Source organism: Diplotaxodon limnothrissa, linkage group LG7, assembly GCF_057381915.1.
Source record: "Diplotaxodon limnothrissa isolate DT_005_m linkage group LG7, D_limnothrissa_male_GT1.1, whole genome shotgun sequence".
Lineage (NCBI taxonomy): Eukaryota > Metazoa > Chordata > Actinopteri > Cichliformes > Cichlidae > Diplotaxodon > Diplotaxodon limnothrissa.
In genome coordinates this window covers 37,088,764-37,113,895 of record NC_140602.1, presented here as the reverse complement: position 1 = coordinate 37,113,895, position 25,132 = coordinate 37,088,764, and the positions used below count along the sequence as shown (strand labels likewise).

At 39.7% G+C, this 25,132-nt stretch overlaps 1 protein-coding gene across 1 annotated transcript; it reads left to right on the top strand.

Annotated features, from left to right (window-relative positions):
• Nucleotides 1-429: 429 nt before the first annotated feature.
• Nucleotides 430-8,366, top strand: adra1ab (adrenoceptor alpha 1Ab). The gene is made up of 2 exons (XM_085358033.1): nt 430-1,345; nt 7,915-8,366. The coding sequence occupies exons 1-2, from the start codon at nt 430-432 to the stop codon at nt 8,364-8,366; spliced, it is 1,368 nt and encodes a 455-aa protein (XP_085214159.1).
• Nucleotides 8,367-25,132: the final 16,766 nt, after the last annotated feature.

Sequence of the window (25,132 nt, the reverse complement as noted above, 5' to 3'; positions counted from 1 at the left end):
TAAAAGTCTAGGATTATGAATGTGTTGATAAATTTCCTTTATCTCTTTTCTTGTTTTAACAGGTAAAGCCTTTTCGTTATGGCAAGACATGACACCCCAAATCCATCTGTGACTGCCACTTGAGCATTTGTCATTTTTATTAAGCTTTTCCAGACTAAATATGGCAAACTGTGGCAGTGTTACTCTTCCAGCATAAGACGTTCTGCCAAGCAACCCTGGCCACATGATCACTGGAGTGCTGGCAAGAGCCACTGTACCTACAAATTAACTGGAAGAGCAGTTTATGCAGCTGTAAAAGCTTTTATCCTCTGCACTGGGAGGAGCGGAAGACGGCAGAGGGTTGGAGCTGAAGTAATTAAAGAACAGATGTGGCATGAGTGTCATCAATTTGCAAGACACTTTACATCTTAATGCAACCAGCAGATTACAATGTTTCCTGCAGAGAACATGAGTGTTTATTCTGCAGCAGGTCTTTGTCCAAACTGCAGCTCCTCCGCCCACCCAGAGGTGGATGTAGCCAAGGCAGTCGTCCTGGGGATGGTGCTGGTGGTCTTTGTAGTGTTTGGGGTCCTCGGAAACATCTTGGTCATCCTGTCTGTGCTGTTCCACCACCACTGGCGCTCTGTGACACATTACTTCATTGCCAACCTGGCAGCAGCAGACCTGCTGCTCAGCTCTGCTGTCCTGCCCTTCTCCGCCACCTCAGAGGCTCTCGGCAGGTGGGTGTTTGGCCGGTCCTTCTGCAGCGTATGGGCCGCCCTGGATGTCCTCTGCTGCACTGCCTCTATCCTCAGCCTGTGTGTGATTTCTATTGACCGCTACCTGGCTGTCAGCTACCCCCTGCGTTACCCCGCTATAGCTACCGGACGGCGAGGCCTGACCGCGGTGGCTGCTCTCTGGGGACTCTCAGCAGCTATATCTGTTGGCCCTCTATTCGGCTGGAAAGAGCCCGACCCAGAGGACGAGACAGTGTGCCGAATTACAGAGGAGCCTGGCTACGCCTTGTTCTCAGCCTTAGGATCTTTCTATATACCACTGGTCATCATCCTGGCCATGTACTGTCGTGTATATACCGTGGCGAAGAGAGAGACCAAAACCCTGAGGAAAGGGAGGAAAGGAAAGGGGGTAGAGATGGAGGGGGTGATGCTGAGGATACACAGAGGGAACGCTGCTCAGATAGGGAAGCAGGAGGGTGACGAGGGGACCGCAATGCATAAACGCTCCTCCTTTTCCCTACCAAGGCTGCTGAAGTTCTCAAGAGAAGAAAAAGCAGCCAAGACTCTTGGCATTGTCGTTGGATGCTTTATTATGTGCTGGCTGCCTTTTTTCCTGGTTTTGCCCATCGGTAGGTACCTTCTTACCTCCTCTGCACTGAAGCTGACAAAGCCTCACTTTGTAACACTCGTGTTCTTCTTTAGGTTCAAGGCACACACCTAAGCATCTGCTATTCTCAAAGAGAAATTCATCTTTTGTTGCATACTGAAGGACATTTACTGCTGTTTTAGCTACTAAAAATGTTCCATATAGCATCAAAAAGTTGGAGAGCAGAAAATAGTTATTTATCAATATATACACAAGAGAAAACATGGTATTTTGAAATGAAAAAAATACACAAATATTTATATAATATTATCACGGCATTTTCAACCTCACTGAAGGTTAAAAATGCAGATGAGTTGAAATTGTCTTTGTAAAACAAGTTTTGTATGGATGTACCTGTGTCAGATGGCTGGGTGGTGAAAACACAAAGAAAGAGCCTTGAAAATGTTCAACAGTCTGTGTTCTTTTTCTTTGCTGCTAAAGGTTTTAGTACAACAAAGAAAAAAGAAATCAGACTAAAGATAAAATAATCGAACTGGAGAAAACTTCATTACAGCAGTGGTTATGCTAAATGGGGATGCACACCATTTAGTATTTGGGTACAGCCACTGCAGCATGCGGCTTTATAACCCCTCCCACTTCAATAAATAACACTTTAGCAGTATCCACCTATTACCCAGAAGATAGTTAACCCTAGAATAGACTAGTAAATGTAGCAATAGAATGAAACCTACTCCTATATGCCACACTTGTAACGTTGGTTTAAGGCAGGTTTAAAGAAGAGGAAAAATATAGTATAACTTGTTTTGGAGAATCTAAAGTCTGCTTATCATTAATTATTTTTGGAATTAATTTGCTTGTAATAGAGTTACACCTCAGTTCCCTTAGTCTGACAGTAAGTGCATTACTTTTTTTTTTTTTTTGTTTGATTGGCAGGTTTCTTGGAATATTTTGATTGCAAAGATAATGAAAAACTTGACATTTCCAAGCAGGAGACTTAATGTGATTCAAACAATGTTGATTTTTTTTTTTCCTTTTAGAAGACTATAACTGTAATTTTAGCATTTTCACAGAAGCCCCATTGAATGGAAAAGATCTGTCAAGCATGAATTATTCTGCTGGTGTCCATCTGTAGATATGGGCTGAGGATAATGTGAAGAAGCTCAATAAAAGGTGAATGTCCATTCAGTCAGATATCCTCAGCTTTATGTGTAAGAAATTTTTCCTACATTCTCGTCAATGATGGTGACAGCAGTGATGCTATCACAGATGTAAGAGAGGACAGAGACCAACCGTTGTGAGGCTCTATCTAGAAATCTTAATTGCTTCTGAAATAACTCTTACAGCTTGACTGAGATAAGTGTGATCGTTGGAGTGGACCGGCATGTTTTTAAGAATACCAGTCAGTCAGTATTTACCTCCCAGGTCACAGATGGTGAGATTCACGCTGAAAAATCTATTTGGTTACATAAATACTAATCTTATTGAAGGCGGAACCCAGCTACGATAAGAGACGTAGGAGACGTGGATGAAACACATCATCTGGACAAATAATATACGTGTTATCGTTTTCAGTTTTTTCTTTGCAGTGTGTACTTTCATAACTATCCATATAACAGACACAAGGTATAATCCAAGTGCAAACAAAAGGCCTTTTATTCTAAAGACTAGATGTTCATGTCTCGGTTTAGTCAACAATCAAGTCTTTATATACTGGGATTAACACATCACAATAACTGTACCCCAGTTATCATAATATGACAAAACAATACCAAGCCAAGGTCAACTACCGTAGTTAGTTTTTCCATGTTGATAGAGATGATATCAAAGATTTACTATTTTCACTGCCCTTATTTTCCAACTTTTATGATCATTTCTATGCCATTGTTGTTTAACACAGGGCTCTAGACTAACTTTTTGACATGGGCGCACCGGTACGCCTAACTTTAAAAACTTGGGCGTACCGGCACAAAAGTTAGGCGCACTCAAATTTTTCAACCGCATCGCTTAACACCGCAGTTTTACATGTGCACTTTCTTTGGGGGGAGTCCATACAGACAATATTAATTTCTAAATTATTAACTAACAAACTTGTGCTTAAAGTGCTTTGTCAATATTGTAGAAAATGTTAAACTTAATCATCATCTTGGCCTCCTCTGACGACCTGTTTGCTGCTGTCTGCTGCTGAAAGGCCGTGGGGAGAGGGGACACTTGGGCAGTGCATTTACTGCAGCATATAATGTGTTTTCTGGATACACTGTGCTTTTTCAGCATTCAAAGGTTGATGACACCGTGTCAGAGCACTGGCTATGAATTTCAGACAGATCAGGCCTTAACAAAAAAGTTGTCAATAGTTCTTTTCATCTTTTCTTATTACCCACAGCTACATCCACTTCTCTCAGGCCTAGGCTGCTCACTAGGGCTGGGTATCATCACTGATTTCTATAATCCATTCGATTCCGGTTCTCAAAGTCCTGATTTGATTCAATTTAGCCTCAGACAGTCAGAAATATTATAATTCTGATCATTTATCAGTACTGACTTCATCAGAATTGTGAACATCACAGCAGATGCCTTTGTGTGAAAGTAACTGAGAATAAAACACAGGAAAACATGAAGGAGATTTTCCTGGTCTGGCTTTTTATAGCAGATAACCTTAAAAATATTCTGCAATTTTGCATAATTTTAAGAAGTTTAAATTTCTTCAGTATTGAACAGCAGAAATTAGGCTTTCTTGTCCGAGGTCATTTAAGTGAAAAAAGAAAAAGCGCTGTAAACAATGGTAGACTGGTGGGTAATAAGCGAATGAATAATGCAGAAAACAGATTTGAGACGGGAAACTGTTCCTGAAGTACAGAGAGAGAGAGAGAGCTGTGCAGGAAGTGTGATTTTTATCATGGTGGAAGCAAAACAGCAAAAGTCAGAGGGAATTCATGACGACATTGATCAAATGTGAAGCGCAGTTTGCTGCTTCTTTTGCTGCTGGCTCGGCGAATTTTGGTTGGAGAGAGACAAAACCTGCAGCTCAGAATCAGCGCAAAAAGACGTAAACACAGAGCGGACCCGACACATCAGAATCGCTAAGCTCCGACAGCGTGTCCGTGTTCGGGCCGTCGGGTGAGAAAGCCGAGAAAGACAAAGCTGATTCTGATGCGTCGGGTCCGCTCTGTGTTTAGGTCTTTGTGTGGAATCCGTTAATGAATTGATATCGCTTTATTCAAGCTACTCACCTCTCTCTTCCACCTGCACTTTCAACTGGACCACGGCCAATCAGAGAGGTCCCGCCCCTGACTACCTCTGATTGGTTTAGTCCACGATAGGGGCATAATGTGTGTCTGTTGTTGACCACACGGAGAGTTGCAGAGATTTTTTTTTTGTTACCGGATCATCTGGTCGCACAGGTGCGACCAAATATTTATTTTTAGAGTGCCGCACTCTAGGGCCCTGTAACATTAATGTTGAAACATTTAGTCAGTAGGCCTTTTCTCACAAAAGCAAATGATTAATAATAAATAATGATGGCTGAGTTCCATTCACCTGTTTTCTTTTCAGGCACTTGCTATTATGGCTTACTGGTGTTCGAAAATAGAGCTATTAATGTTAGTACGAACACGTGTGCTCCTGCAGTGACTGTCTGTTATGTTAAATGTCTGTTAGGAAATAACAGCTATTAATGAGTCATTTGTTTCTCAAAGCTAATAAACTGTGACAGATTTTTGCACAGTGCTATTGCCCATCTGCTTATAATAGGGGGAACGTAACATTAAAGGGCTCTGCACTATTGGATTAAACAAACAAAAAAGACCATAAAACTGTGATGGGCAGCTTTAACAGCTGCAACTGATGTTGTTTTTATCTTGTGTAAGTGCATGCATGCATGCCAACATGGCAAAATGTGATCCCCGTGACACTTGCTGCAGTGGGAACTACCACAAATACTTTGGCAGGTGTTAAAATCTCTTTGGAGTTTGTCTGTGTGGTAGTGTGGTAACCCTGCAAGGTGTCAATTCAGGTCCACTGAAGTTATGACAGTCATTTTCAGGGGGACAGTAGGAATTTTCATGGTGGCTCTTTCACATTTGCCAATATATTACCTTTAGATACAATAGCAACAGTCTTTTGGGAACGGCAATCTGTGCATCACAGTCCCACTCCAATGCAATAATTAAGTCTGCATAAAAAGCAGCTGAATCATCATATTATAAAGATCACATGCATATTTATCGCATCCTTGAACGGTGTGCTAATCTTAACAAAACTTTGCACATCATCAAACATACAGCGATTATTAATATCTATACTGCATGTTTTTCAAAAACATTTGTTACAGCTCTTTTAATTTTCATATATATTATGTTCATTTCATGTTATGTTTTATATTTACGTTTGTGTCACGTTTATTGTACACGGTCCATAAAATTTGTATCCAGGTTTGAATTTTGTTCGAGTCACTGCTAAATACAACGTGAAAAAATGTAAAAGTACCCATAGTTTGCATAAAATTGGTTGGTGTTTTGGTCTATGAAAACAACATCAAGCAAGCTCTTTCTCCTTCTCTACTCTGCCTTGATTCTACTGGCCAAGTTTCTTTAAAGGAACATCAAGAAATTCAATTATAAGCAACAACACAGACCAAATAAAGCACCATATTGGAGCAGAAAAGGCTTCAGCTGTGAGCTGAAATGGAAAGAAGCAAACTACTACTCCCTCCCCAATGAAAGCTATTATAGATAATAACTAGCATGAGGCTTAATGGGCTGTAATGCCAGGAGGCATCCTCAGTCACCCTGTACCCACCTGAGGCAGCCAGTCACAGGAGGATAGTTATGCATTTCAACTGAGACGGTCCGTCACGGCTCACGGCACAGTGTTCATTCAAGCTCTGAGATTCACAGACTGAGGGTTTGAAAAACCACAAGTATATTTTTTATTTATTTTGAATTGTCCTGAGCCCCTCAGATCAAATGCTTGGTTTTTTTTTTCTAAACCATTTGGTCACCAGCCTTTCACAGCAGCTGCTTCAATAGCAACTATAAGGGCACTCGGGGAGCATTCACCTTTGCTAAGGCCAATAGTCGGATTTTTTGTAATACAAACATACATCATACAAACACAAAGGTCAGAGTGATACAACACCAGAGGGGCAACATCAAATATAAACTTGCACGTTCACATTATGACAGCTGCTTTCCTTTTCCAGCCCAGTCTGTGTAACAGGTACATTAGAATTTTTACAATTAAAGCTGAAAAATTACATGAACACTGTGAGAGAAACCAAGATGTTTCCCAAAACTTAACAGATTAGTTTTGGTTTCTAAACCTGAATGATGCCTGATTGCAACCAAAAGTTATGTCGATGTCAAGTAAATTTGATTTGGCCACATTCCATGAAATGTAACCATTTAAACTGTATTTCTCTAATAAAAACACATGGTAAATTAACATGTAATTGAAATGCTCAAAGTCAGTGTTCTGGGCATAAATATTTACTCTCTAGACTCTTTGGCCAGAAGTTTCTAGAACACTTGGTTTCAAAGCTACATCTATAAAAAAGAAACTGTGGACCCAAAGCACACAAATCACAGATGCCTCGTTACTGCTAAGTTAATAACTGGAATTTAACACAACAAAACTCAAGCAAAAGCTTTGTGGACAGGGTGTACCACACAGCAAACCGCAGTATTTGTCAGATAAGTTCGTTTAAAAAATGCTCCAAAAGGCACCAGCAGTACAAATAGGGTCAAGGTTTAATGATTCAGCTACATCGAGGTAAGGCCTAACATCCACGCTCCTAAATTAAGGTATTAACAAAATCCAATAATAGAGTAATGTGCTCTGAAGTTTGATGTTTTTAAAATGGGATTCTGTGGGGATTGATTTGCTCTTGGAGCCAGCCTCAAGTGGCCACTGCAATTTTTGGTAAATTGGCATTGGCTTCATTTTTGAGCTCCAGAACTTGGCCTAAATATAACTGAGAGAAAAACATAGCACCACACAACAAAATGAAACTAAAAAGCAACTTAAAATAATATAAATAAATGGTATAATAAATGTAAGCCTTAAAGGAGCAGGTAAAGAATGAATCTACTCTGCAGGATTACACCGCTGTAATGTATGCTCCCCTCATGCATGCTAATTTTTTCAGTCACCCGATGTTGGCAAATGCCAGAATAAATTAATAGGGAAAAAAGCCTAACCATTTCACAGATTTACTGCCTTTTTAGTGCCAGTACAGTTATTACACTTGCCCTTTTTCTTCCAAGATGCCATTTTAAATTATTCATTATTTGTTTTTTGTTTTTTTGTTAAGGGACGAGTCAAGATCATCCACTTGGGAAATGTTTTATTTATAAAGCTGGAAATGTGCGGGGACGTTGTCATGCTGACAAATAAAAATATCTGTTTCCAGAAAGTTGTAATTATACAAAAACATGAATAAATTGAAACCACGTGAAATTAGAGAATGGTTTAATCTTGTCAGATCCATGGGCTTTCGATATCTGCCTTTATCTAGGACCTTGAGGTATTATTGCTCTCATTGGTGTGCTTTTTTATTCATTTTCTGATTTGAGGTTCTTTCTGCATCTTTGCTAGGATCCATCTTCCCATCCTGTAAGCCTCCTGAAACCATCTTTAAAATAACCTTCTGGCTGGGTTACCTCAACAGCTGCATTAACCCCATTATCTACCCGTGCTTTAGCCAGGAGTTCAAGAAAGCCTTCCACAGCGTGCTGCGTGGCCAGTGCCTGAGAACTGCTGTGCCGACTACTTCTCAAACCCTAGGACACATCACCACCCACTCCTCCGACCCAGGCCCAGTGCAAGAACCTGTCACCCTTTCTTCACTGACTTGCTGTAGAGTGCTGTCGACCTCATCCTCATCTGCTGATGGTGTAGACCAATCTCAGAGTGCACAAGGCCAGAGTAAGAGTCTTCTGAAGGCATGGTGTTTCTCAGCAAGTCAAACTCCAGTGCCAGAGAAGGCCTCCAACAGATCTGCTAAGGTCTTACACCTTTCCCTCGGCATTACAGGAGAGGCTGTTTGACAGCTTTCACTTCGACATCTATGTAAAACTTTTACATATAATTATATTTCACAGAGACATTAGAGTGCAGGTCTAGCCAATAATGGCTTGAGCTTTTGATGGTGCCTCGTCGCATGACACGTCATTTGGAGAGCTAGTAAGTAATACTTGTATTCTCACAACAGCCACTACTGAGCTTCACTTGAACGGGGCATTAAATGTCAAAATTTTCGAGAGGAGCTTTTCAGCTGCCAGCAAGTAGGAGCCTGTGACTGTCCAGCAAGTGAATTTTGGAACAGATGCAAAGCTCTTTTGGTTTGAGAATGCAAGTTAAAAGCCCTTTTGGCAAGTGTCTAGGATAGAAAGTATAACCATCCCTGAATGCCAAGGAATAAACGAGATAACAGAAACTTATAGAAACGCTATTGTAAGAGAACTCTGGAGACATGATATTTTTTGAATATTAGTGGTATTTCTTCAGATTGCACAAAAACCCTTAAGGGTGAGATACTCAAAAGTCATGGAAATAATTAGTATTCAGCGAAAGCTTTGAGAAAGCGTAAGATAGAGGAGGGTGTGTGTTGCATGTGTGACCTTTGCTTTAAAGAGATGAAACAATTTCCTAAAAGAAAAAGTTGAAAATTGCATTCCTTGGTGAGTACTGGGTAAAAAAAAAAGGACATTTTTACAGCACAGCACAGTTTACAGATTTAAAGTGGAAGAGTTTTGCTTTGCTGTTTGTTTGGGTTCTTTGGAAATTGTGTTAAAAATCAGCTTTCAGTGTTTTACAGCATTGCTTGTGTGAATACTGGCTTCCTGCTGGTGTACGACTTGTGCTTTATTCTGGTTATTTAAAACTGATGCACGCGCATTCAAAACTGCAATGGTTCTTCTCATCTGTAAGATGCATCCATAAGGTTTTTTGTGCAGAAGGACTCTAAAATGAGCTGACAAAAACTCAGGCTTGATGTGCATTATTACCTCATTAAAAAGAAGCTATGGCTAACATAAGAGGCATTTCTCTGCTTACACATCCAGCAGAGCAACCTTACCATCCTCTAACAATGTGTTTTACTGTCCACCTGATGAGTGAAAGTCTAACAGTAACTCTCATTTTAGCTGCGTTTTGCTGTCTAACAAATCCTAATTAAAATGCCTGTTTAATAGATACCATCAGCCTGGCCTTTGGTGCAGGGCCAGAACAAAAACAATGAGCCAAAAGAAGACTGAATCTTTGTGAGCCAATTACATTCCAGTTCCTAGTGCAACAATTAAGTGAAATCAATTTTCTTCAACTCAGATGTAATTTGAGACATAAGTGGCAGTTACGTTACCAGTCGTGATTAAGTTAGCTGTGTGACAGAGTATGAAAATACAAAGAAAAAGTGTGTGGGAGAACACAGCTGTGAAGTGTGCTTTAACAATGTGCCTGGAATCATTTGGACACATTGGAGAGTTTACTCCTTGTGTAAAAAAAAATCTAATCAAATCAAATGAATGTGCTATTTACTGATCAAATTACCTATGTTATATCTCCAGCAGTGGAGGAAAGCTGTTATCATTAAATCCAAAATGACCCTCTCATAGATGCACTGTTTGCCAGTGACACTGCCATAATGGTTTCACATTTTAATTAATCGACTTACAAAATTCTAAACTGGTAATGTCAGAGGACAGGATACCAGATCTCTATGTGAATTAACCCCACCCCTAAAAATACCCTGTGACAGAAAAATCTTATCACTGAATTTCCATTTGTTTGACTCAGGACTGTCAATATTCAGTTTACCTGGAATGACCCCCCATGGCCTTTACTAGAGATGCACCGATTGAAATTCTCCTGGAGCATTCCAATGTTGTAGCTTATCGAACAGTAAGTTTCATGATTTTCTCTTTTTAAAATGTATGCATCATTAATTGTGCCCCTGTTGTATGGCACATTTTACCTTAAGAAATAGAAACATGACCATTATATTTATATGACAAAACAAATGTCAGGTACGTATATAATTGTCTGGCTTATTTATTGTGATCAGAGGTTTAAATATACTCATCATGGGCATGAATACCATGATGAGTACCATGGTAATTTGAGTTGTTTTTAACTCTTTCTTTAAGCTGTTCTCTTTCCAGGGTAAAATGATGGTACAGCACACATCTTTAAAGACTTTCAAAAATCGGTTGTGGATTTTCTCTAATCCACACAGGCTCAAAATTATGCATCCATGCCTGCTAATGTTTAGTTAATTGTCCCTTAGCAAGTTGCACCTCTGCCAGACACATTTGGTAGCTATCAACAAATGTCTGGGATAATTTGTGCTGGATATTTGATCTTCTTGGCAGAGTTGGTAGAGTGTATTTAAACTGATGGGGTTCCTGAGCCTTGGTGCTTCCTGGGTTGGTTCTAAGAGTGACAGTTTAGGTCATCTTCCAGCCCTCAGATAAGTGGTGACACAACAAAATAACTCATACTTGTTCTGATTATTGATAAATCTAATGAGTGCTGTCAAAAGAGAACAGTTCAGAAATGATTACAAATAGAAATATCATGGCATTGATGTCTATGACATGTGTATCTAAACCTCTGACCACAACTGTAAATTCAGCAGCTAACAGGACATCAACCCTTTTCCTCTCTTTCATTTCTCTTGTAACAGCTTTGATCCTTTGCTCATACTGAGGCTTTTGGTTTGTGGCTGGCTCTGGGGACTGTATGGCTTTAACTTTTTCCACTTTGCCTCTCTCGGCTTTTTCAGACTGTCCATTTTAAGTTCAGCTCAGTGAAGGTGATTTAAGTGATTTTGTGACCCTGGCCAAATGATCGGTGCATCTCTAGTGTTTACTTTAATCACTTCTGCAATTAAATGCTTTTTTAATGTTGTAAGTTTATGAAATGCCAACATTATCCTGTCATCAGTACTTGAAACTGTTAATGAATTATTTTGTATCACATCAATAACTGAAAACTTTACAGCGGTACTGCAGTTTAATTAAATTACATTGCATGAAAGTAAAAAGCAGCAGAAAACAAATACAGAAATAAATAACAGTCTAAAAAAATGAATGCTCTGAAATGAGCATTCTGTGTCTATATTGAAATTGAGTTTAAATCTGTTCATTAACTAAAAACCAGTTTATAAACAAACAAAATACATTCCTGTGTCAAGATAAGCTGAATTCTTCATTCAAAAAAACAAAACAAAAAAGAACATGTTGTGAGCATTGATTCATACCTTTAAAATGTGCTTTGGGTGTCTTATCTTCTCTAAAAAGTTATGTTTTTTTGTCTTTTTTTAAACTATAAATCCTTTGCTTCCTTGAGTTATAAGTTGTTTTTCTTCACAGCATTCGGATTAAAAAGCGTTCTTCTACCCTACAGACATCGTAGCAGTGATGAATACCTGAGATGAGCTTATCTGCAAAACGCAGACTGTAGAAAGAATTCCCAGAAAACAAGCGATTTGTCATTTAACAATAACCTAAGGTCTGTAAGAGGAGTTTCTTTCATCCTGCTTTGCTCTCAAGGATTTCTGCTGTAACGTCTCTTGTTTATTGTCCAGTAGCTCTAATTTTCAATAGCAGCATAAATATAGAACACGTATTCTTATCTCCATGGCTTCACTCATGTTTCATTGTGAAATCAAACTACAGAGTCCGTCCTCACATTTCTCTGTTTTGTTTAAATTCACATCTTTGGACTGCGGGCACAGCCTCGAAAACTAATGACTCATAACACAATATCACTGCAAGACAGGGTACATGGAGAGGGAGAATCATCACACAGCTCCTTTCTGGGTGAACGCACATCCACGCCCAAGTGATTTGTGCCCATCCATGTGTGTGTCTACCAGTTTTTTATGTGCGTGTGTGTGTGTGTGTGTGTGTGTGTGTGTGTGTGTGTGTGTGTGTGTGTGTGTGTGCGAGGAGCAGCTGAGTGGTGTTGCGTCTGCTTCCATCGGTTCCAATGTTATTTATGGAAATAAATGCATCAGATTCCTATTAAGCATTCACCTCTCGTTTTCAAAAAAGGAGCAAAGGATTCAAAGAGTGTTGCAGCAGCTGTCATATTTAAGCAAACAGTGTTGTGATAAATGGATCCAGGCTTCCATTGGGGAAAAGACAAGCTTTAACCTAATCAGTTGACTTAGCAAAGTGATGTTTCATTACACCGTGTGATCATGATTAATAATGTTGAGCGGTGAAGCACAGCAGGTGACAAGAATTGTAACTTCGAGAAGTCAAAGAAGCCTCAATTCAATGAGGAAAGTGTCGTTTGTGTTAGAAGACTTCGCAAAAACTTCTTCTGAAAGGCAACTGTTCACGAGCTGGGGTTCCACCAAGTCACCAAGCATAAATGTGTAATTTTCATTAGACTATCAAAAGCATTCCCATGGAATACATAGCTTATAAAGCATGAGCGAAAAGTTTGCACAACTCCAAATCCAAGTAAATGGAAACTCTCATATTCAAAATATACTCAGGTGCAAGACTGATATCTCTGCAAGCGGGCGGAAATGAGTAGCTTACTTGAAAAATGCAATAACTGGCACAAGTTTTGCTGTTATAGTTGCCAGAATTCCCCACTGTGTTGTTTAGTTGAATCATTTTCTGTCTCATTGAACGCTTAGATGATACTCTGCAACACGAGAGGTGACGAATTCTGCCTGCCAGCAGAAATTAAATTGGACAGAGTTGTTTTATTTTATGGCTCCCTGAATTATATGTTATTAGGTTTTGGCCAAAAGTCAAATCGTATGCTAAATTTTCTTCCTGTAGCAGATGCTAATGTTTTTCTTGGAGTTGGAGGATTGCATAGCAGCTGGCCAGATAATTGAACGAGAACTGCTCTGCAGCTTCATTTGTTGTGCCATAAGGAATGTAATGTCCTTCCATCCTATCCAATTTTCGAGAGACTTTTTCTAGTTCAAGTATTAAAATTAAGAGCATGAAAAATATTAATCAAAGTGGATGTGAGGGAAACTTGAAATATGAGCCCAGACGATGTCACCAGCTGTACATTATACATTCATCAGGTAAACACATGCGCAACTCCAAATAAATGCTAATATCTCATTGTTTCCATGCATCAGTGAGTTTGTTTTGGAGTTTCTCTATTAGTCCAAACTCAATAATTGCAGTGTAAAAAGTAACTAGATGTGTCAGTGAGTGTTTTCATCATTTATCTAGCATTGCAGTAGAAGTGGAAACTTGCACACACTGCAAAAGGAACAGGCCCTGAGAGCCAGTTGACCATTAGCACATATATTGCCACCCCTGTTGTCAAAAGCAAAATCACAACTATGATTGGTCCCAAGCCCAGATAAATGGGGAGGGTTGCATCAGGAAGGACATTGATGTCCAGAGCTATAGCAACTACGGAGGAATAAAGCAGATGAGCCATACCATGAAGCTCTGGGAAAGAACTGTTGAAGCTAGGTTAGAAGAGAGGTGACGATCAGTGAGCAGCAGCATGGCTTCCTGCTGAGAAAGAGCACTGCAGATGCAATGTTTGCTTTGAGGGTGTTGATGTAGAAGTACAAAGAAGTTCAGAAGACGCTGCATTGTGTCTTTGTGGATCTAGAGAAAGTATATTATTGTGGTACTGCATGAGGAAGTCAGGAGTGTATGTGTATGTGTTTGAGGGTGGAGCGGGACATGTATAAGGATGATAGGAAGGGCAGATGGATTCAGAGTGGATGTGGGATTACATCAGGGACTGACTCTGAGCCCCTTCTTGTTTGCAGTGGTACACAAATGAGATCAGTCACAAGTCTCCATGGACTTTCTGCTAGTATATGTTTGCAAGATGACAGTGTGATCTGTAGTGAGAGTAGGGAGCAGGTGGAAGAGAGCCGGGAGAGATGGAGGTATGCTCTGGGGAGGAAAAAAAGTCAGTGGAAGCAAGATGGAATACATGTGTATGAATGAGAGGGAGACATGTGTAGCAGTGAAGAAAGAAGGAGACGTAATGAAAGTGGATGAGTTTAAATATCTGAAGTCAGCAATCAAAACCAACAGACAGGGAACAAGAGGGTGGAGCAGGTGGAGATGAGTGTCAGGGGTGATTTGTGACAGAAGGATAGCAGCAAGAGTGAAAGGGAAGGTTTAAAAGATAGGAATTAGACCTGCTATGTATGTTTTGGATATGTTGGCGGTGGCAAAAACACAGCAGGCAGAGCTGATGATAAGATTTTCACAGGGACCGATTAGAAGTGAGCACATCAGAGTGACCCTAACCCTATTAACAGTGTTACTAACGTATATGCAGAGAGAACATCAACAAGCAACACATAGCTGAAAATCCACATAAATATTGTTGATCTGAAGAAAGTTTTACATCAAATGTGTGATTTACTGTAAGCTCTACAGACAACCTGCGCATGAAGGACCTAACACCTGCTGAATATTGTGTAACATCATTTAATCTCTTGATTTTTAAAGTTACAGAAACATATAATAATCACAATCATCATCACAATCATAATAATCATAATAATGGAATCTCTGTATGTATTCTCCCGTCTGTCTGTCAGTCTGTGTGCTCTTTGCATTCCTTAACAAGCAGCCATCTGATCCATTTTGCTGAAATGTAAAGAAAATGTGATTTAATGGGATGTAAACTCATGCTGAAGCAAATGAAATATCAAGTTTTAAGTTGCCTGTATGTGAGGTGGTCTCTCACTCTCTTTCTTTTAGAGTAAAGAAAGGTAGCGTAAGGGTTATTAAAGGTATATTAAATTGGACAAAGTTGTTTTATTTTATGGCTCCCTGAATTATATGTTATTAGGTTTTGGCCAAAAGTCAAATCTTATGCTAAAGTTTCTTCCTGTAGCAGATGCTAATGTTTTTCTTGGAGTTGGAGGATTGCATAGCAGCTGGCCAGATAATTGAGGTGGTCTCTCACTCTCTTTCTTTTAGAGTAAACAAAGGTAGCTTAAGGGTTATTATAGGTATATTAAAAATCTTCATGATCCTGACCTCTCCTTTTAAACATAAAAGAAGTATTTCAACTTGTCTGTGCTCGCACCAACCTTCAAACTTAATCCAAACAGAAACACATCTAATCTTCATGCATGACTTCTTTTTAACTGATTTTAACTAATTTTGTTGTGCCAAAGTAGGAACAAACATGAACTTCTGTGTTAAACTGATCCAAGCCACATGTCAAGGATCACCACCACAGTACACAAGCCTGAAAATCGTCCATAAAGTCAGGAGTGTGTCCAAGTGCATGCTCATCATTTGCTGACATTCAAACATGCACCATAAATTGGCAGAAAAAGAAAAGATGCCAAAGCATTGAAGCATTGCCATTGTTCTCTTGTTTAGTTGCTCACAGCACACATTTTTGGTCACACCAAGTAAAATATTCACTTTCCGCATGCTCTGCTTGCTACATTTAGCTCTCAGTGACTCAGTCCTCACCTTCAAAATGAAAATAAGGGTCCAAGGTTCACTTTTTTGACTCACTGGAGGAGTTTAGAGCTTGATACAGATGTGCAAGTGCAAGTAGTGAAAGGAGCAATCAGGAGTTGCATGAAAAGATAATCCTACAGTGAAGAACAACCATATATTTATTTTTTTTTTCGGGCTGGGGGTTCATACGTAAATTAACTTTCTGTTTCTGTGAAGCCAGAAGTTGGGAGCAGCAAATGGCAGCTGAAATATTTCTCTAAATGATGAGAATGTGGTACAGAAAACTCCTTGTTCTCTCTTTATTCTTCTAATACTGGTAATTTTGATTCTTTGTATATTCATTGAAGGCTAATGATGTATAATTTAACCTATTTTCCTCTCTTTTGCTGGTGAAAGGAGTTGGTATGAGCTGCCAGACACCCTTATTTCCCATGCACAGTAAGTAAAGTTTAATGCCAAACACCAGCCCCTCTGTAGAGTTCACTTCAAAATCATCTTTTCATTAAACTGTCTGTTGAGTAATGTGCTTCCTTTGGGTTTTCGTACCAGCAGCAGAAACACTGGTGCATGTCGTAATTTCCATTTCTTTGGAGAGGCACTATGACCCATTAAGTGGCGGGTCAGGTGGAGATGGGAGAAGGAGGACTTGTTTACAGAAATCACATCCAAATCTCAGCTGAAAGCACACAAAATGTTTCAGAGGTGCATGTGAAATCATGTGGGGACATCTCAAATCACACTGGCTCATGTGGATAGCACATACCACCCAGCGCGTTCAGAAAATGCATATCCATCATAAGAATTTTATGACAGCAAGTGGATGTCAATATGTCAGAAAGAGGATTGCTGCTCTGGCTGCATGTCAAGTAATGCAGTTGATGGTTAGGAGAGGTAAACTAAAAAGTGGAGACTTTGAGATCGAGATATTTTCAGCACACAGCTATTTATTAATTTTACTTAAGATACGCTGTTGTGGTAAATATTGCACATTTATTGGTAAAGATGTGTCCACTGAGCCCCTCACTGTAGGGTTCAAGTCTTAAGCCTTTCTTCTGGTCTTTTGATATTGATATATGTCCTTTTTATCTCTAGATTAGTATTTATAGCTTCCACCCTGCTTTCATCCCTGTAACAGGTTCATGCACTGCAACCCTAGTATAATATCCCACTCTAGGTATTCACCAGTGGACTGCTCTTACTGACAGTCACATCACGTCCTGCTCTGACATTCTCAGGCACCTGAGGACGACTCGTTTCTTACCTATCACACTAATGCACAAGCATCACAGCCCTCAAATAAGGGCTGTCAACCACAATTTCCAAGCCCCGCCACTGATCTTTTTCAGTTAGCGATAACCACAGAAGTCACTTTAGTCACTGTTCCTTGCATCTGTCAGTTGAGCAATCATCCATGCCCCAACAATGAACTCCCTTTCAGAGTCACTTAGATCGTTTCCCTCTTGCCATTTTGACACAGAAACAGCTGGGCGTGCTCAGAATTTTAATAAATGCCACATAGCATGTTGGATGTTGACTGCCTCGCTGTGCAGCTCGGTGCGCCTGATGATAAAGCGACCGGATTTGTTGTGCTTTTTCCCGTAATTGTTTAGGTTTTTCCTTTAATATGTCATCTGGCTGCAGGCTCATTCTCCAGAACTACTGATTTATGCTTGATGTTAGGAACCGAACAATTCACTTTGCCAATATCAGTATGCATCAGTTTTTAGTGCCTCCCTGGAGACACGTGGAGCCTGCATTTCAGACTACTGAGGCTCTCTCGTTCTGTTGTTATGTTTTCTACCTATGCTGTATTTTTTTCTAAATCCTGTGCTTGCGCTTTTCAAATGGATTATGCCGTTACATTTTGGTCTACTCATGTGATTCGATTTGCAGGCTTGAGGTGGTGGCCTTAAACGCTGCGACAAACTAAGGTCAGCAATAGCTCTGGGACATAGTTGCTGTCTGCCTCAGTACATCAGAGATGGACATTGTTGTGTCCCAACTCAAAACCCATAGAGGTTTCCTGAAATATCGGTAGAACAGTTCTACAGATGTTCATAACAGAGGTCTGTTTCCATCGCTCTGTGTTAGAAAGTACTTATGAGGTCCGAGATTCCACTCTCCGTGGGTCCACCTCAACACTCTCAGTACATAACTTTGGCAGTACACATACTTTATATTTTCCAAGACACACACTTTAGGTAACATGAAATAAATGCCCACTGAACATGCACAGCTCTCTCTAAACAATATCCCAGGCTCCCTGTGCAGACTGGCAGGGACCAGCAGCTGAGTGCTTCTCTACGTGTCTCCTAGCTTGCAGCCCACCACTGAATGAAAAGCTAATTAGTAGATGCACAACTGGTATACCAGTTACTCCAGTTGGCACCTCTCTCCAAACCAGTCTTAGCTCAGCTCTGTCTCACCTGAACTGAGGTAAAACCTCTCCGCAATCTATTACTCCTCCATTCCAATATGAACGGTTGATTGCCCTGTTTTTTTACTTACAGAAACAATAAAACACACACATACACACACAATTATGTAAATATGCATTTTCAATTTTGCACAGAAAACTGAGTTTGGAATGTCGGGAAAAAAATGTAAAAGAAAAAAGAACAAAGAAAGAAATAGTGTAAGTTATTAACACTTGGCTAAGGTAGAAAAAGTTGGCAAATATATTTAAAAAACAATATGGTATGTGATAAAGACGTGAAAACAAGCCAAAAAAAGCACATGGTGTTCCACAAACAAATATCTGGGACAAGCACCACTTAATGCTGCTTTTTTAAATTATTTTGTCTTCTTCATTTTTTATCGATTCAAGTCCACCCAGCACGCAATCAGCCAGACTGCTACATTTCACCTTCCTAAGAATATCTGGATAACAGAAGCAGATGGAAACACACACAACAATTGACATTTCTTTCAGACAGTTTGCAGTGTTAAATTTGGCTACACTGGGGCAAACATGTGTATCAAAACAGCACAGAACTGGTAATAGACAACATAAACTAGTGGTTATTAGAATATATGCAGTCACCTGTCCACTTCACAAGTTACACCTTATGTGTATTTTTGTGGTATAGATTCAACAATGTGCAGGAAACACAATCCATATTTTATTGTTACTATCACACAGTTGCTACACTTTTTTTCTATTGCGCCACATCCCAAAGGTGCTCTCCTGGACTGAGGTCTGATGACTATGAAGGCCATTCAAGTATTGTAAACTCACTGTTATGTTCAAGAAACCAGGTTGAGATGATTCGAGCTTTGTGACATGGCATGTTATCCTGCTGGCTGCGGTTATCAGAAGATGGGTCCACTGTGGTTATAAAAGGATGGACATGGTCAGCAACGATACTCATGTAGGCTGTGATGTTTAAAGTATACTCAGTTGGTAGTAAAGGCCCCAAAGTATGCCAAGAAAACACACCATTAGTTCAGCAGACTGAACTGCTCATACAAGGCGGGATGGACCCAAGCTTTGAATTTGTTTGTGCTGGAAGAGGTCTGGCCATTTGCCTCTTCTGACCTTTGTTCACTGGATATTTTATCGTTTTTGAACCATTCTCTGTAAACCTAAGAGACATGAAAACTTACAGTGGATCCACAGTTTCTGAAATACTCAGACCAGCTCATCAGGCACTAACAACCATACCATCTTCAAACACCCTTTTCTCCCTCTGTTCTAATGCTCGGTTTGAACTTCAACAGGTTGCCTTGACAATGTCTATATGGCTGGATGCATTAGCTTGCCTCCATGTAATTGGCTGGTGTTATATTTGTGTTAGTGAGTATTCCTTCTTAACATGCGTTTTCATTGACAAGCTACAAGTAAGCACAGATGAAAGCTATCTCACATCCACACACCACGCACCAACACAGGTGCTCTTACATATTTCCCTGACTTAACCTCTCTTTTGGCACCGTGACAGAGCTTGACTGTCATCTTTATATGCATCTTTATTATTCACTTTGAGTTTTGTACCCTCACGTTTTTCAGAGCTCTGCAGCTTCTTAAACTTCAACCTCTCCAGAAGCCTAAATCAGCCAGAATAACTAGCAGACCTTTGTGGTAGTGAAGGAACTTGAAAATCTATAAAGAACAACAAAGCCTGCAGCTGCTCTACTATTAGTGAAGCAGGCACTGCATCTGCCGGCACGGTGCCAGAACTGAACACAGTCTGTGAAGGAATACAAACAAGCTGCCAGATCAATATACTGTAGTTAAGGTCTGCAGTGACATACCGGTGGGTTTTTTTGGTGCTCGAGAAAATTAAGCTGTTGCTTCCGCATTTTTATATTACATCTGAGCAAATTAAAACACTCTATAAAAGCAATCTAAAAATCCAAAAACATTTGAATGACTCCCCATATTCACTCCATGAATTATTCAAATAATTTATCTCTTCCTAACACCTTTTCAGTGCTGGCATTTGGAACTATTGTGCCTGTGTTTGTGGACTTAAAATAACTGGTTTGAATGCTGGCAGTCATGAATGAAAATTAACGAGAGAGGACTTAAAGCCCCTGCACACGAAAAGGTGCTGATACCATGTAAGATGCATTTAATACTCGCGTCACTGAACACTAGTTTTTAAAAGCAGGCAGCTGACATCTGGCACATTGATCCTTTCTAGTTCACTGAAATTGCTTTTGCCTTTATCCAAAAGTCTAGTGGGAATGGACATAAAATCTCTTTACTGTAAGCTTTAAAAATTAAAGAGCAATTTTTCACAGTAACTGAATGGAGAGATGCATTTGAAGGTCTTCTTCCTATTCAGAAGGAAGGAAAGTGATGTTAGTGTCATAAAAAGATGGTTTATGGCTTCTAAAAAACACAATGCAGTGATCTGTGGTGTAACCACAGTTTGACTTCAGCCACCAAATAGCAATCTTTAAAAGGTTAGTGGATTCATCTAAAGGTCAATACACTTCTGTCAGCAGTGGTAGCGTCCCAGTTTGCCACTTAATAAAGGCTGGGAGCTTAGGAAATGTAGCAAGTTTGTGAATATAATTTATGTCAACCTTGACACTTTGAAGCTAATTAGGACTTCATGTGGATCTTTTCATTTCTTAGAAAATGAGAAGAAAGAGAAGAAAACTCTTCAGCCTGACTGCTTTACAAAAATCAAGCCGTTGTTAAAAATCAGCTCAAAACACAGATATGAAGGAAACTGTTTGAGGCTTGCATTCAGCTGTTTGGTACTGTTGCTATCTGATAATTCTGTTTGCATTTCAAATAATGTTCATCGTGTCTCTTATGACATTTTCTTTAGGGGCGGGGGCTTGACCCTTTGTCTGTCACTTCAAAATTAAACTGTGTAAGGTATCATGAGTTTGTGAATCACTGTTAATCTAAATGAACATTTTGGACATGTTTCTACACACTTCTACTTTTGATACACCAGTACAGTTTGCTGATAGAGCTTCAACACTGGTGGAAGCTTCCGAACAGCAAGTGACTGACTAACACATGACAGCTGGCGAGACACGCAGCTAAATACACTGAGGTAGGAGAGGACAGGTGGAAACAATCAAAGAATGACAGCAGACAGAACCCGACAAAGACGGGAAGAAAAGGAGAGAAAAACCACAAAAGAATCAAAGAAAAAAACAAAACAAAAAATGCCAGCTCCATATACTGTATATAAAAGACAGCAGTAGCCGAAAAGCCTGAACACTGAAGCCTGTAGAAGTGCATTTATTCTAGATTTTTTTTTTCATGGACAGCACGGGTGACTCATCCAGTTGTACAAAATTCTATAGGAAAACAATACTAATTGATCTATGACCTCATTAAAAACTTTCCTGATGGGCTTACAGTCTTGCTTGTTTCACGTCTTACTGAGTACAAGATCTTCATTTTGAAAACGAGCTGGAGTCATACTTGCAGTGTCCTCTGTTTCTCGGTCAGATCTGCCTCAGTAGTCACGTCCCATTTCAAAACACCAAGAGGGTCTCGAACAAAACGCTCACATCCAGGTTTCAAGCGTGGACTTCAATAACCAATCGGTCATAGTGCCTATATCCATCGTAATATAGTCAACAGAAAGCCTTGTGCAAATCTGTTATAATAATCAGAACTCTAAGCTGGCAATATCTATATTCCAAACACACCCTTTCCAATTCGGCAGTCTATTTAAACTGAAAAATGTCCCATCTTTCCCTCTAACATAAGAAGAGAACAAAAAGACATCAATATCAGTATGCGGAAGAGCATTTCCAAATGCAACAGAAGTCCACACTGGGTATCACTCCTGTCAGCTAAGAACAATAAAGGCCACAGTTTGCATGGGATCATCAAAACTGCACAGCAAAAGATTGGAAAAATGTTGCCTCATCTAATGAGTCTTGATTTCTGCTGCAACATTTGAAAGGCAGAATCAGAGTTTGGTGTAAACAACATGAAAGCATGGATCCATCCTGCATTGTATCAACAATTCAGGTTGGTGGTGGTGTAATGGTGTGGGGGATATTTTCTTGGAACACTCTGGGCTCCTTAGCTGAGAATAGTTTTCAACACCAGGCTATCTGAATATCGCTGATGACCATATCCAACATGTACCCATCTGACTCTATGCCATGAAGAATTTTACCAGCTGCGAAGGTAAAAGGGGGTCCAAGTAATACTTGGGTGTACCTTACAAAGTGCCCACTGAATCTGTATATGGATTAAATTCAGAGGATGTGGTTAACTGGAACATTTTGTCAAAAATGTGCACCCTCAATCTCAATCTTTGTTGCTTTCCTACAGGTGATACAGGTAGAGATATGACACTTACCTTAAATGACTTTCCACTGTCTGGGAACTCTGGACTGTCTGTATGTGTCAGCCTTATGATAGACATACAAAGTCTTTTAATGAAGTGGCCACCAGGGGGCTCTGTGTGACATAACATGGCACTCCTTTGCATTTTATTATATACCATAATGCAACAAACATTTCCCACTTTCCTTGAGAGGATGCGAGCAGGGCTTGTACCTGAAGAGGAAATCCTTGCAGAATTTAAATTTCAATCCGTTCTTTACTCAGTTTATATTTTTTGAGATCTTTCCCCACATTTTTTTCATGTGCCTCTGAGGAGAGCATATAAAAGCACCTCTGAAGCCTTTTATGTTACAGGAAATGATGGCTTTTGACTTTAACGCTCTTGAGAACAGGCCCTGCAGGTAGTTGTAGTAATTGCTGATTACCACCACATTTTGATTGTATCACTAATGTTGTGCCAATCTAAGTGATTTTTCTTTCAAGCAGTTTGTACACCAACATGAGAGATTTGCAAGGAGAGCAACAGATTTTTTTTTTTTTCATTCACCAGTTGGAAAAAGGAAATCCCACAAACACTCCATAGCAGAGAGAGCAAGGCGAACAGGATGACAGCATTGCCACCTAGTGTAAAAGAGTTTTGATGCATGCTTCCTGGTGAAGATTTACTGCATTCACTTTGTAGTGCAGCAGTTCTCAAACTTCCTCTTGCATGTCTTCACTTCAAACGGCAAAAAAGAAGCACATCACAAACACCCCAGTTTTTTAACAGTCATAGCATCAGGTAATTGTTTTATTTTCTACACATAAAATTACCCTCGTGAGTTTCATTCCGCAAGAGTGTGAAGAAACAGAGGATGCATGAATTTAATGTGTCTTTGCTTCAAGGTAGAACTATAATAGGCTGCATAAACTTTGTATGACTGATTTCTATATTCAGTGTTGCAGACTGCTGGAGACTGTTCCCCAATGCAATGAGCAGAAGGTGTGGTGCACCATGGTTTACCTCCAGCAGATGGAAAGGCCAGTAGATTCTCAGCAAGAAGCATGCATTAATTTTTGCAGGTCATCTAATGTGCACATCTTGACTGTAGGAGGAAACATGCAGACTGCAAACAGACAGGTCTCAGGTGTTCAACCAGGGTTGGAGACAGGACCTTTCCACTCGAGTGCTCTACAAGAGTTTGGAAATGAATTCATAACATTTAGCTGAATCCAAAAATTCATTCAGTCAGTCTCTGGCATTGCAGTACTGCACCTTCATTTGTCTGTCTGAACTACACTGACAGCATTTCTCTGACAGCAAAGTGCTTTGCACAGTCAGATGAGTCATGGGTTCATTCTTCACACACTCACTTTTGTTACCCATCGCATGTTCAGCCAAGGGTGACATCAGTAATTTCTTTAACAAGGGCTGTTCCAAAAATAGGTGCTGGCATTTGCATTGAATAAAGAGAGCAAAGAGTAATGCTGCCATCCATCAGGTTAGCACTGCAGTCTGTGCAGTTTAATAGAGGGTTTGTATCCCTAACAGAGGGAAATGCCAAGTGATAGTGAAAAAGTTTAAATATGGTATCGCATTGTTGATTACATTTTTGGAAAAGATAATTGTATCGAAGTTGATGTTATTTCTACGCCAAGGCCTCAGAACAGTCCTTAATGTTTTTCCCTTTAAAGCATGCTGGGACCTTAAATCATTCACTTTCTAAAAGGATGACGAACGATAAAAGGCAACATAAGATTTAGTGCAAAAACATCCACCACTTGATTTTACAAAGACTTTACTTGAGTGGTGATTTTTTTACACCTTTAAATGACAAAAACCTCTAAGCGTTTACATTTGTTTCTATTTCTTTAAAGAAAACTGTGCATCATGTCTTACCTTTATTTGTAGCTCTCTAACCTTCAATGGTCTATGAAAAGCCTGTAATACACAAATGTGGAGAATGTGTATTTTTTTTTTTTAATTTAATTTAATTTTATTTTATTTTATTTATTAGCTTTTTTTTGCTTTTTAAATGTGCTGTGAAATAGTATGGCCTTTTCCTTGGCCGTGTCTCTCTAGTGCAAAAAATTGTAAACACTACCCGATCACACCTACTTAATGCCAACAGAGGGCGCTCAAATCATGTAAACTAAAACTTCTGCTGTGATTAAGGACTGGTTACAGATCATGCCAGAGGTGCAATGAGAGGTATCTATCTTAACTGATCGGATTGGGCTAAATGAAACACAGTTTCCTAAAACAGTTATTCATAAATACCGTAATATAAAAACAAAGTACAGCTTCTTTCAAGTCGAAAGTTTTATACATAAGGGGAGAGGGGGAGGATTTTCCTTCCCTCATCAAGTTCTAAAATTTTTTAAATATAACTTCAGATGAACAACAAAAGGGCATATTACACATATTAGACTGTGTTTTTATTTTTTCCTACAAAATTGGGCATTTTGCTGGTCTGGAGCATTCAAGTGCGTGTGTGTGTGTGTGCGTGCGTGCGTGCGTGCGTGCGTGCGTGCGTGCGTGTGTGTGTTAACAACTGTTAGCAACTGTTACTGCCCATCAATCTGGGAAAAGTTATAAAGTCATTTCCAAACA